This window comes from Oryza sativa, chromosome 6, assembly GCF_034140825.1.
Source record: "Oryza sativa Japonica Group chromosome 6, ASM3414082v1".
Lineage (NCBI taxonomy): Eukaryota > Viridiplantae > Streptophyta > Magnoliopsida > Poales > Poaceae > Oryza > Oryza sativa.
Genome location: NC_089040.1, coordinates 12170001 through 12184606, shown reverse-complemented (window position 1 = coordinate 12184606; position 14606 = coordinate 12170001). Strand labels below are relative to the sequence as shown.

At 39.9% G+C, this 14606-nt stretch overlaps 1 protein-coding gene across 6 annotated transcripts in view; it reads left to right on the top strand.

Annotated features, from left to right (window-relative positions):
* The first annotated feature begins 2956 nt into the window (after positions 1 to 2956).
* Positions 2957 to 14606, top strand: part of LOC9269280 (probable jasmonic acid carboxyl methyltransferase 2) — a 12984-nt gene continuing 1334 nt past the window's right edge. The window contains exons 1-7 of one of the 6 annotated variants that reach the window (XM_015785920.3): positions 2957 to 3153; positions 7376 to 7415; positions 7501 to 8006; positions 8099 to 8283; positions 10986 to 11393; positions 11719 to 11985; positions 13846 to 14418. In XM_015785920.3, the coding sequence (XP_015641406.1) occupies positions 11004 to 11393; positions 11719 to 11985; positions 13846 to 14202 (1014 nt within the window). In that variant the 5' untranslated portion in view covers positions 2957 to 3153; positions 7376 to 7415; positions 7501 to 8006; positions 8099 to 8283; positions 10986 to 11003 and the 3' untranslated portion in view covers positions 14203 to 14418. Of the gene's footprint in view, positions 3154 to 7274; positions 7416 to 7500; positions 8007 to 8098; positions 8284 to 10985; positions 11394 to 11718; positions 11986 to 13845; positions 14419 to 14606 lie in introns of those variants that run through there. The other 5 variants (XM_066311858.1, XM_066311859.1, XM_015785915.3 and 2 more) reach the window with 5 other exon arrangements.

Sequence of the window (14606 nt, the reverse complement as noted above, 5' to 3'; positions counted from 1 at the left end):
GAAACACTTGCCGTGGCCATTTTATATAGGAATCGCGCTGAGCCTTTGATGGCAAGTACAACTTGAATACTAATTGATACTAAATCCGTCCCACTATAATATTGTAATTATAGCTATGAGTTTCCGTGTTCAATGTTTGACTCTTTGTCTTATTTAAAAAATTTTTAAAAGGATTAAAAAATAGTCACATAAAATACTATTTATATTTTATCATCTAATAACAATTAAAATACTAATCATGATTTTTTCAAATAAAACCGACAGTCAAACGTTGACACGAAAATCCACAACTATATATTTACATTGGGACGGAGGCAGTAGCTGTGTAGTAAACGATTGACAGAGATAGTTAAGCTAGTGAGGATCGTATGATGCCTGGTCTGAATTAACGGGGTCTTCATTCAAATTGTTGACTGCGAATGTTGACAACGAAATATTTATCTTCTCCAACCAACAAATAGAAGTGGCCGGTGTGTTTCAATTGTTGGGTTAATTTAATCAGTGTCATTCGAAATGTGTCATTTTAGATAAATATTATTACATACGTCTATTCGTATCCATACTATTTGATTATACGTAAAATTAGAACTATTGCTATCACCGTCACGGTTTCCATCTTCTTCTCCATCTGTATGAGAGACCCACCCGTCAGATTTATTTTCTTCCTTCCACCCTCCCTTATCTTCATACTTTTCCATCTCTCCATTGCAGTGAAGAACGAGGAGCACGGGCAGCCGATGTGGAGGAAGGAGGGGAGGAGCCAGAGGTGGTACTCGTGGACCAACATTAGATCGCCGTCGTCCTGGGTTTTGCTCTTGTTAGCCGACAAATAGGAGTGGTATATATTTTGTCAGCCTCACTTCGATAATGCTGGTCGTCGGGCACCCGACGGGAGGGGAGTAAAATCAGACGATGGGTGTACCTGCCACTGCATGCAAAGAATCTCTCCTCACATGCTCCCATCTCTTATTTCTTCAAAAGATTTTTTCTCGTAAACTATTTATCTAATCTACGATATAATTACACCACTAAATTTGTTATAATTAAATCTTTATAACAAGACCACACATAATTATATTTCGACAAAAAAATATTTTAGCTTTTTTATTGATATTTTTTGAATGTTGCATATGGTCTCTTTTGATGTTACAACCAGTAGTTTTATGATGTTTCAGCTAGTGTACTTATGATGTTTCACTATGTACGGATCAAATGTTGCAGTGGATTGCGATATTATGTAACGTGCCGTTGCAACAAATCACCCACATATTTGGAAACCCTCTATTAAGAGAATCCGTTTCATTTGTTTGTTCCAGCAAAAATGTTTCACCTACTCATAATGTTTCACTATGTATATATCTAATATTGCAGTGAACTGAAATATTCTTTTGCAACAGATCACCCACATATTTTGAAAACCCTCTATTAAGGGAATTCTTTTTATTTTTTTCCCACCAAAAATGTTTCACCTAGTGTACTCACAATGTTTCATTATATACAGATATAATGTTGCAGTGAACTAAAACATTCTTTCACTATTTGCTGAAATATTGTTTTTATATAAGGTGAAACAACACCTGATTTAAACGATTGAAATATTTTCGATCTACTTAGCGAAACAATTCCGATATACTTGGTGGAACATCGTGCAACATTTAAAAATAATTCAATAATAAGCTAAAAAAATTTCGACGGAATATATCCATGTGTGGTCTTGTTTTAAAGATTTAATTGCAATGAATTTAATGGTGCAATCAGATCATGATTTGGATAAGTAATTTAAGAGAAAAAATAGTTTAAAGTGGTTTTGCACGTATGCATGCATGCTAACGTCAACGCCCTATTTTTCCACGCCTGGATCGGGCGCCCAATCGGTAGTCTCTTCCGCCTCACTTTGAGATGTACAATTTATTTTTCTGATAACTATCAAGTCACTGAGTTGAAATTGAACCGTAATACATAGTAACCATATACTATGCTCTACGAGGGAGTTCAAACATCATCAGAAAGAGTTAGAATACCACACGAGCTAATAAATCCATGTAAATCGTAAAAAGAAAAAAACAGGTATTCTAACTTGGCTACAACTTTTTTTGTACGATTTGCATGGATTAATTAGAAAATTCCATGTCTCCCACGTGATTGGAAAAAAAACATAGTAGTACTGATAATAAATCTACTTTAGGTCGTGCCACGGGATATTTGTCGATCCAAGCCAGTTGACGATTCTATGTTTCCTTGAAAAAAAATCATGAGTTACTTTCTCCAAACCGTGCAAATCCTACTTCTCACCAAAAATGATTGACAAGACGATGACTTTTGAGGTCTGATTAACAATGTTAGGATAAACAAGTATGGTAGCCCATGCATCACGCGAGCATTTATCGTAGGCTGCGTTTAAGAACGGATCATGTTGGTGTTTGCATTATAATTTGGCTTATAGCTAGTTTTATTTGCATAGGCCAGATTATTTGGAATAGCTGGTGTATTTTTGATTGGTTTACTGGAAATATCAGCATGGGATTGGATCATCTGAGTTTCATGTCACTGCAGTAAAAGAAACCATGTGCTGTTCTGTTTTGCTGGATTTTGCTGCAGTCGAGGAATTTCAGTGTGGAGAAGAAATTTGGTGTGAAGCTTGATGTATCGTGGTGGAGCAGCTGATTGGCTGCTGCCTAGCCTGCTGGAATTTTATCCCTTCTTGCTTGCAGAAGCCGTGCCATGGGAGGCTGGCGCATGACCCACGCTGCAGAGAACCGGATGACCGAGTCGAGGACACGTTGCCATGCACAGCGTCTGTTGCGGCGAAGGAAGAGAGGATATTTTGGTAGTTAATTAATTTAGATTAAATCGTATTAGTTAATTCACTTGAGTTCCCATACGTGGGGCTTGTAGGTCCGGTGCTTAGGTCTTCTCTCTATATATATACCAGGGTATTAGATCATATTAGAACCCCGAACACAATTTCAATCTACTATTCTTCTTGTTCTTTACTTTTCCGTTATTTTCTATTTTACTTTCATGGCTGAGTTCAGGAACCCTAGAATTTGGTTAATCTTTGCTGTTTTGCGCTGAAAAACGGTCATGCTTCTCCACGAAAGCGAGGAGGTTATCCTTTGCTAGTTTGCTCGGAAACTAGTCGTTCGTCGTTATGTAAGTACGATATTATCTTCTTTACTAATTTGCTCGTAAATTAGTCATGTGATTCCACGAAAGTGAATTAATCTCGAAATCGGTTCCACTAGCCGATTTTGATCTATCGATTTTGGCGACTCTATTGATTACACCGCAAATCGTTAGGTGATCTCGTGTTGGCCATAAAAAACGTCAACAATAGGCTGCGTTTGACAACGGATCATATTAGTCGTGATGGACCGTGCGAGGCCATATAAAGCTACAAGGAGCCCTCATCAATCTTTGAAGAATATATGATGAAACTGTTTTGACGTTGGTATCTCTTAAGACAAATAAAGGAAGATGGCATGAAGGCATTCTTATTGGTATAATTTGTTTCCTGTTTATATTTGTGTATAGGAATGTCGTATTATTAATAGGGAAGCAACTTCAATGTGTTTGTGTTTGACTCGGTACTCAAAGTGACCTATCCTACTGCTACCTTGAGTGAAACCCAAGTTTTAACCTATCCTTTGAGTGGTTATAGACCTTCCTTTTGGATGAGTTGGATAGTTATCTGAGTAAGCTTTTCATAGAGTTCAGGATCATCAAAAACGGACTTCCGAGCAAAAAGTTATGGGTGTTTCGCTCTCTGGGGTTTTTTGTAATTTCGGAACTTGCAAAAAATGGAATCTTTGTCTCAAAAGGTTATAGACTTGTCTGAAAATGCATCTCGGAACTTCCAGTAATGGAATTTTTGTCTCAAACGGCTAATTTTGAGGTGCTCAGGTATATAAACCCCTTCATCCCCTTATTGAGTGGCTGATGTTCTTGCGAAACATTAGACACATCCAAAACCAAATAGCCTTCATCATTTCCTTACCTTTGTGGTGTCACTTTGTGAGAGGGATTTGAGAAGAGGAGAGAGTTGGATTGAAAGATTGAGAAATTGAGAGCTATTGAGCTTTACTCCATACTTTGAGCACTCGATTTCATAGCAAGCAAATGTTCGATTGTGTTTGTTATTTTTGGGAACTGAGTTTTCCTAGATGGCTAGGCTTCGCCGGTGAGCACCCAAGATTGTGGTGTGACTCAGAAAGTTTGTGAATGTTTTGATTTCGTTTCCGCAAAGGAAGAAATCAAGAGTGAAATCGAGAAGTGCATTTGTGCAACCTCGTGAGGAAAGGGTTGAAATAGACCTAGCCTTTGTGGCCCCTCAACAGAGACGTAGAATCCGTGGATCCGAACTTCGGGAAACAAATCACATGTCTCCTCTCTTGGTTTGTTGGCGGCTGTTAAATGCCATTTTTATGCCGTCAATACGTGCATAAATCAGAAGTTATAAAACATCCAATATAGTGGTACGACTTAATTCGAACAATTTCCACGAGTGTTGTTGAATAATTGTATGCATGTAATAAACCACCAAAGTTGAGAGAAAATACAAACAAAAATCCATCGATGATTTGGGCTCATCAACTCATCGAGACATCAGAAAGTGGGCCCAATCAACACACCATTGGGCTTAGGAGACAAACATCTAGGCCCAGGAGGAAGCCCACAGGCTGAGGGGTACGCGAGGGTTCGGCCAAACCCTAGGATCAGCCAAACCGCCATCATGCCTCCTCGCCATCTGCTTCCACGTGGACGTCCAGGATTACCTCCCAATGATGGTTACGGTGCATTTAGAACAATTCCAACCGCTACAAGCCACATTATCAGCCTATAAACGGAGCTCTCGTTCTCCATTCTGACACACACCAAATTCGAGATGAATTACAAGGGGCTCTATTGTATTTTTACGTACACTAGATTAGGAAGAGAGTAAGGAGAAATAGTCAGAGAAATTCTGGAGTTGTCGGTATTTTCCTCTTTGCTTTTTGTACCTTGTTAATTACTCTACTTTAATAGAAATATCTTTTCTGAGTAATTAAGATATACTTGTGAGAATTACCTCTAAGTTAGTTCCTATTAGCGTACTAGATCATTGTTAACTATTGCTCATTTATAAATAGTGATTACTTTGGTGAGTTACAAACACAAAAGTAGTAATTAATTGTATAGAGGCGGTGTCTAGGTTGTTAATTTCCAATGATTGCTGCATATCCCAAAGATCGCTAGAGGTTGGTGTAGAGGTAGTGACAGCCCTCAAAATTACCGCAATCCTCCCTGTCTGGGTACGGAATAGAGCGTGTTCTGGTAGCAGCGAGCGAGCTAGAGCCTAAAGTATTGCGATAGGATTAAATAAGCTTTTCGTGGACACTATTTCCTACTAAGAAATCCTCTCTATCATTTGCCTATTTCTGCCTTGTGCCCTTGGATGAACCTGGAAAAGAGCTGAGCATACACGTTCCCTGTGGAAATCGATACCTTGAAATACTCCCAGGTGAAGTGCTACATCGGTATATCCGTGTGCTTGCGGATTTTATCTGTGACTGTAAGAAATACCAACACTTAGATACCTTGTTTGTCACCTTTTGATTCATTTGCATTTTGTTTGTTGGAGCTACAATTTCATAGGCAGTGTTTTATTTTGTTATCCGCTGAACTTTTTGTGGAGACCAAAATTTCCAATTCCATATCGGAAGCTCTGATTTGAACTGAAAGTTCTTATCATTGTAATATGCTATGAAGTTGTGATAAATTTTAGGAACGCATATTCATCCCTCCTATAGGCGACATCAAGGTTCTTTAATTTTGAAAAAATATAAAGTTGCATTTTGTGCGAGTTCTTTATTCAATGTTTTGTGTGAAAAAGGATTAATCAACACAAAGATATATTGGTTTCTTAAAATTACTCAAAGTGCATTTTGAAATTAATCAACATAGTGTTGGACTTAATTCTAACAATTCCCACGAGTGTTAGTGAATAAATGTATGTAATAAACCACCAAAGTTGAGAGGAAAGACCATCAAAAATGGAGGAGAATTCTATCCTAGAAGATTTGGGCTCATAAACTCATCGAGACATCAGAAAATGGGCCGAATGACAAACACTATTGGTCTCAATGACAAACACCAAGGCCCAGGAGGAAGCCTATAGGCTGAGGGGGAAGCAATTAAATAGGTTGTGTTGAGCGTATAGAGAATCTTGTGAAATCTCATTAGTTACTTTCTTGTTCTAAGTGTCACAGGAATAAATGTGTTTTGATTGATTGTCAAAATTATACAAATTTGACCAAAAAAAAGTTTCTTATATGAAAAGTTCTTTGGAAAAGTTTCTCTATGGTAAAAAGAAACTTAATATGATTTTGGATCAATCAAAAGTGAGCACTTATAATCGTGATGTAGGTTTGATATTAATTCTTATTTTACAAATCAGCAACTTATTGTTATTGTTCTGAACAAAACTAAAAAGGTGAAGTTTTGACAAAACCTGAACCAAAGCACGCTGTTCAATTTTCTAAGCACGCTGTTGACAATGAAACGACTAGGCACATATGGTGTAAATTTTCTAAGCACGCTGTTGAATTTCCATTTTTTTTTCTTCTAGTTACTTTGAGTAGGGAGTTTCCTCGCAAAAAAATAATCATCTGCATTTATTGCAGAGAGCGACGAATTTAACACCAAAATGTCTCTTTTGCCATACTAAAATGCATTATTTCACTGATATATAGGTACTACATCCATTTTATAATTTTGCAACTACTAACTATGTATTTGGATAAAATATATTCAGAATATAGACAAAAGTTAATCGGAGATAGTATTCGGGTGCGCTACAGTTAATCTGAAGCACACTTACTAATTAGATCAAACTTAGGATATTGAATCTAATCTGAACGCTGTAGCTCTGTGCGGTAAGGATCCAATTCCGTTTCTTACTTGCATCCTTATTTGATCCAAGTTCACATACTTACGGAGTGAGCGATGATCCGATGCTATCTACCGGTGATAGATCTGAACTGTTCACTATTATTAAGAATAAATTAGTAATTTACTAATATATTGATTAGTAATTTGTTAATATAGTGATTAAAAGTAACTTTTGTTATTTTATGTTTTTCACCCTATCTAGGTCGATTTGTGGTCATCCATTCTACAGGCATTGCTCATGTTGCATCCAAATAAACCAAAGAAAGAGAAAACAAGTTTAGTCATGGCTAAATAACGATTATACCCATCCATATTTTTTTTAACAATAACACGCTTCACATTTCTACCAATAGATCTAAATACTTTCATCATATGGGTTGGGTGAGGGTGCGCGTGTTGTGAACGTTGATTGCTTTGACCGATGCATTGAGTTGTGTGTTTAAAGGTCAGGCTTGAAGGAGTCTATGGTTGGTGCTGCGAAATCAGTTAATCTTTTACCTCTTGTCATAAATTATTTTCCAGTCATTATTTTGGTTACCTATGTGATTCATCTACTTTATATATTCACAGAAGCCAACAGTTTTGGAGTTATCACTTCAGATAATGGAGATGCATCAGAGTATCACATCAACACTTTGTGGTTGTCAATCCAACACTTGTTATCTTCACAACAGATAAGACAAGGCTATTTTCCTTTTGTTAAACAAATTTTACTGTTTCTCGCTGTATTTCAAAACGAATATAGTTTAATATTTGCACATATGGATTTCTTAAGTAGTTAAAACTGTAAAGGTGGAATTTCTGAAGTAGGTATAGGTAGAGTGGTGGACCGTCTCATTTGTCTGACAGTGCACAAATTTCCAAAGTGGCCAAGTCAAATACTGGGGCAAAAAACAAAAAACCAGTCAAATGATGCCACTGATGAAAACTGCAAGGTTATAAGTAGGTAATCAGATAGCTTAGCTTCACAAAAGAGAAGAGAAAGAAACTGAATCATGGCCACCAACTCCAAACAGAGTGTGCATATGAATCCAGGGCAAGGTGAAACGAGCTATGCTCAGAACTCAGCACTTCAGGTATGCTTGTGTTTAACTCTTAAATGCACAAACTTAGGCTATGCATGATCACCTAATTTCTCTTATGTGGAATTTATTGGTGTACTGACTAGATGAAGAAACCATATGGTCGCCTTAGATGCGTCGGTACGGTGTTGTAAGGCACCGGTTATGAAGATCACCGTGCGGCGACGGCGATGGGAATTCGCCATTCGTTCCCCTTCAACACACCTTAAGATCGAAAGTCTGAGAGTTTTGGTTTTGGCTAAGCCGTAAATCGATCGTCGCCAATGAACGGGTAACGTTCCCTTTATATGTTTGTGCATTGAGGGGATCGTGGGCGAGTCCGTTACGTAGATAGCGCGTCCGATCATCGCACAAGAGAGAGAGCAATGTGCACTCGAGACCGAGGGAATCGGTTCTCATCGTTAGGCGCGAGTGGGAGTGGGGTGGACCAAGCCCATTGGCGCAAATCTCTGACTCGGTGGCCAGAGATGCTTGCTCTTTCTTCAAAGTGCTATACCGGCTTCTTATGATTGTCGAAAGTTGAGGGCGTTGCCTCATTTCTGAGTATTACATGCCTTGTACTAATTCGTCATCTGAAGGAACTGACAGTAGCAGATTATAAATGAATTGAATCATTGAAATAAGAACCAGTCAAGGCAGAATTTGTACTGATCAGATATTTTTGTTTTTATAAAAGGTCTATTGTACAAAAATTGATGACAGTTTGATATTTGCCAAAAAACAGAGAAATGGATTTATTTTGGTCATAATGCAATCTTATTCACCTGTTTTTGACAAAATAAGGAAAGGAATTGCCATTAATATGGTGGAAGCTAATTTTAATGGCCTAAATGTTTATATAAAAATGATCGGCTGAATAGCTAATATGGTCTCTGAAGTTTTGCTTGGGCTCAGTTTAGTCCTCGGAGTTTCAAATCATTCAAAAAAGTTCTCCAAATTAATCATTTGGGTTAATATAGTCCTTGAACTCAAAAAAGTGTCCCTTGAGCATGCCATGCCAAGTCATCCTGCCATGCAGCGGTATGAATGAAATGACCATTCTATCCTTATATACCATATAAAAAAGAAAGAAAAGAAAAGAAGACAAATGTTTCACAGGTGTATGATCGTTTTAGAATTGTCACTTACGATTGCTGTAGTCAAGCACCGATCGTTGGGCCTCGGCTAGCCTGTTATTTTTTTCTATTTGTGTTTTTTCTTTCTTTTCTATATATTATATAAGGTTAGAATGGTCATTTTATTCATACCGCTACATGCGAGGATAACTTGGCATGCTCACGTGATATTTTTTTGGTCCAAGGATTATATTAACCCAAATAATTAATTTGGAGGACTCGTTTGAACGATTTGAAACATTGAGGACTAAATTGAGTCCGAAGTGAAACTTAAGGGACCGTATTGGCTATTTACCCAAAATGATCATATAACTATGTTTACTTGGGACAATTTTTTTAAGAACTAGGTGAAACCCCGCGCATTGCTGCGGGAATTTAGTATGAAGATATACATTGAAACATTATGTGAATTATGTTAGATGATAATTTAACATATTTGTGTTTGAAAAGCTCTTAAATTATAAAAACTATAAAGATATAGCATGCTTGCATGATGTTTAAATGTGATGATTGTTAGTGGATGATGATGTGGCATCTTGTTAATTAGTGGATGATTATATGGCATCTTGTTAGTGGATGATTATGTGGCATCTTTGCATATTAAGCTTAAGGAGTTAGTGGGGGATAAGTTTATAGTAAGCTAGGATATGCTCACTTGTTCAAATTAAATACTCCAATTTTAATGTAACGGAATATTGCACCATTTTTTCGAACTATGATACTAGATGCATCGAGGTATGTTCGAGATAGGAGAATTTTTACAATACTTAAGAGATACCAAGAGATATTAAAATTTTTAGTTGAAATTTGATACCTCTTGCTACTGGAAGTATTGAGAGGACCAAATTTTATATAAAAAATATGATACTTGCAGGTACCTTCTCAAGTATTATAAAATCACTCGCTAAATAGAGTCAGCTTGAAGGTTGTGTAAAAAAAATGGGTTTCACATGGAACCAATCTACCTAGTTGTCTGACTTGAGCGCATATAAATTTTATAATTTTGATGTTTGACAGTTTAACTTGGTGCATTCATATTTTGGGTGTGTTTAGTTCACGCTAAAATTGAAAGTTTGGTTGAAATTGAAGCGATGTGACGGAAAAGTTGGAAGTTTGTGTGTGTAGAAAAGTTTTGATGTGATAGAAAAGTTGGAAGTTTGAAGAAAACTTTTGGAACTAAACTCGGCCTTCATCATATTCCCAGTTGGTAACTCTATCCATTGACGGCTGTGTTTTGTTCCACGCTAAAATTGGAAGTTTGACTAAAATTAGAAGTTTAAAGGAAAAAGTTGGAAGTTTATGTGTGTAGGAAAGTTTTGATGTGATGGAAAAGTTGCAAGTTTGAAGAAAAGTTTTGGAACTAAACTCTGCCTTCATCATATTCCCAGCTGGTAACTCTATCCATTGACGGCTGTGTTTAGTTTCACATTAAAATTAGAAGTTTGACAAAAATTAGAAGTTTGAAGGAAAAAGTTGGAAGTTTATGAGTGTAGAAAAGTTTTGATGTGATGGAAAAGTTGAAAGTTTGAAGTAAACTCGGCCTTCATCATATTCCCAGCTGGTAACTCTATCCATTGACGATTGTGTTTAGTTCCACACCAAAATTAGAAGTTTGACTAAAATTAGAATTTCAGAGAAAAAAGTTGAAAGTTTAATTATGTGTGTAAAAAAAGTTTTAATCTGATGGAAAAATTGGAAGTTTGAAGAAAAAATTGAAAACTAAACCCCGCCGTAATCTGAAAATCATCATACTACACCCACCCTGCATTGTGTGGCCAAAAAAGCCAACTATTTCAATGTTTACTTTGCTTGCTTGCAAGATCTGATTGAGACATATCTGAAAATAATTTGCACGCAGAAAACAGCCCAGGATAGGATGAAGACTCTGATAGAGGAGGCAGTCACAGGCTTATGCACAAGCTCATGTCCTCACCCAAAGAACATGGTGATCGCGGACTTGGGCTGCTCCTCCGGACCAAACGCGCTCACGCTCGTCTCTGCCGCCGTCGACGCCATCCACCGCTACTGCGCGCAGCACGAGCAGCTGCCGCCGGAGATGTGCGTGCTCCTGAACGATCTGCCTGACAACGATTTCAACGCCGTGGCGAAGAGCTTGGACACACTGAAGCACAGTGGTGATGAAGCGCTCGCTCGCCCTACTGCTGTGATCACCGGTATGGTACCTGGGTCGTTCTACGAGAGGCTATTCGCTCGTGGCTCCTTGCATTTGGTTTGCTCGGCTAACAGCTTGCATTGGTTATCCGAGGTAAGTACTGCCTCCGTTTTTTAAATATATGATACTGTTGACTTTTTAACAAACGTTCGATCATTCGTCTTATTTAAAATTTTTATGTAAATATAAAAAAAATTAAGTAATACTTAAAAAAACATTTAATGATAAATCAAGTCACAATATAATAAATGATAATTACATAATTTTTTTTAATAAGATGAATTGTCAAATGAATCTCAAAAGTCAAATGGCGTCGTATATTAAAAAATGGAGAGAGTAACTAATTGTGTTGATTACCCATCCATGTATGGAGGGGGTATGTTTTGATTTCTGTAAGTAGTGTGCATTGTAACTGCAGGCACCTGAAGATCTCAAGAAGAGTAGAATCCCGATGCATGATAGTGATGAACAGTTGAGATCATCAAGGCATCAAATTGTCGCGGATTCTTATGCTCGGCAGTTTAGGAAGGATTTCATGCGATTCTTGAGCTTGAGGGCACAGGAGATTGTCCCTGGAGGCCGAATGGTTGTCTCACTGTTGGTCAAGCGCTCGGACAAACCTGACACTGAGTTAATTCAACCATGGACGCCGGCGGTGACGGCTTTAAGTGACATGGCATTAAGGGTGAGTTGACCAATTTCGGCACATACCAATTCAGTCTTATGTTCGTGTTTTCCAATCACATATGACACAAGCACACACATAATCTCTTTGGACTGCTGTTCCCTTGTTGCTTCTGATTCATCTACCTTTTTCTTCAAGCTCTTATTCGCAAAAAAACAAAAACAAAAACAAAAACAAAAGGACACAAGCACACACAAGATGTCTTTGCACACGTCAACTCTTTAATTACGACCTACATGATTAATTAAAGAGGTTTTTACCTGTATGCCATTAAGAAAGATGATGCATGTCTCTGTACCACTTAAAAGTTCGAGCCTTCCTATATGCCATCGGCGAGCTTTATTGCGCCCTCCACACCATTCTGTCGCTATTCTGTGTGGGTTTAACCGTTTGGCAAATCTGACATATGGGCCCGGGTAGGAAAAATGTCGCTCTTGCCCTTTCAAAAGAGGACAGGCGGCACGGCGGACAAGCGGCCAGGCGCGGCGCTGAGTCAGGCGACCGGCGCGGCGGAAAAGCGGCCAGCCACAATGCTGAGGCAGGCGACCGCGCGAGGCGGCCAGGCGGCGCCAGCGGCCAGGCGGCGTCGGCAGCCAGCCGAGGCGGCGCGGCGCGGCGACCAGGAGGGGTGGGGTGGCGCGGCGGCAAGGCCGCCGCCGTAGGGAATGATGGCCACCGCCACCTCCATCCACGCCGCCCACCACACTCAATCCACTCCACAGCCAAATCGAAATCTCACCCCGTCCTCCAAGCCGACGACTCCCTCCCCGTCCGCCCGTGGCATCGGCGGCATCCGCCACCTACAACTCCCTCCGCGCCACCATCGAGCTCCACTTCCGCAAGCTCAACGCCATGAAGGCCGGCTCCTCCTCCTCCTCCTTTGCCGGCGACGGCGCCTCCGGATCATCCCAGCCCACGGGCTCCTCCTCGTCGCGGACCAAGAAGATGGACGAGGAGCGGCGGCGTCCGGGGAGGGATCCCTCCTCCCGCCGATCCGGGTGTCAGAGTGGGCTGGCGGGTAAGAGATGAGGAGGAGCAGCGGTGGCGGCGGCGGCCGCACGGCAGCTACCTCCTCCTCTCCTTCTCCGTGCTCGCCATCGTGGACCGGCTCGTCGACTTCCCACTGCTCTCGTTCACTATCCAGACGGACGCCCTCGAGCACGCCACCATGTACCTCCACCTAGCCATGTACGCGTCCGTGGCGCTCGCCGCCGACAGTGTTGCGTCCTCCCACAACATCGGCGCGCAGGCGCTGCTTGTGGACGTGGTGGCCGCGCTCGTCACGTCGGTGCTCGGCCAGGAGCTGTTCCCCTCCTCCCCCTTCCTCGGCGCCTTGGGGACGAACGAACGAACACGTTGGCAAGAACGCCTAATGGCAACTAAGTCATTTAGATGCGCTGTTTTCTACCGTTAGGACAAAAAGGACGGAATGGTGTGTAGGGCGCTATAAAGTTCGACGATGGCATAGAGGGAGGCTCGAACTTTTCAGTGGCACAGAGGCCAGCATCATCTTTCTTAATGGCATACGGGTAATAACCTCTTAATTAAATTCTGAAAATAATTTTCATATGTACAACGTGCGTTCATCTACTGTCCCACAAAATTTCCAGTCCAGTGACAGTTGGATGTTGAGTGACAGAACATGTGCTGCAAAACTTTTCAGGCGTCCTCCCTTTAGGGATTAAAAGAGTTTCGAAATAAATCAGCTCATAGGGGTACTTGCACAAGTGCATATGTAGGCACCAAACTAGGTTAATTTATTACCTGAATTACTCTACAACTTATATGTATTTTATACAAAGCAGCTACACTGATACAAATCTACTCTGTTATACTGAATTTTCTTCAATTCAATGCCAGGGTGTTATCAGCAAAGAAAAGCTTGACTCCTTCTACATTCCCTTGTGCTGCCCTATGGACAGTGAAGTTAACAACATCATAGAGGAGGAGGGTTCATTTGAGGTCAACAAGATGATGATGCACGATCCGTATGACGGCACGGGCAAAGCCTTGCTCGATCTGAAGATGGTAGCCTTGCGCGTAAGAGCTGTATTTGAGCCAATAATAGTGCAGCATTTTGCAGCGTCAGATGAAATCATGGACGACTTCGTCAGAGCAGTGGAGCGGCACTTGATCAGTTCAGGGGCTCTGGAAGCTAGGCTGTCCGGCCAACACCCATTTGCCTTCTTGTGTTTGTCTCTTACTAGAGCGATGTGATGAGACAGACGGGTGATAGATAATACGGTGATACCCTGCACCTTACGGTAGGATTGCTATGTAATGTACTACTAACTTTTACTTTTTCCATCTCACAAAGACTCTATTTTTTAGTTTTTTAATATAAGGTTTGACTCTTCATCTTATTTAAAATTTTATATGGTTAGCACTTTTATTATTATTAGATGATAAAACATTAATAGTACTTTGTTTGTGTGTATTTATTTTTTATTTTTTTAAATAAGACGTGCAGTCAAAAATTGGACATAAAACTCAAAGGTAAAGTCTTTGTGGGACGGAGGGTGTAATACGAAACTCTCTGTGAACAATGGAGCAAGAGAAAAAGGGATATTAATTATTGACAACTATATAAGATCACGCAACAGGTTTGCCAATAAATCAGT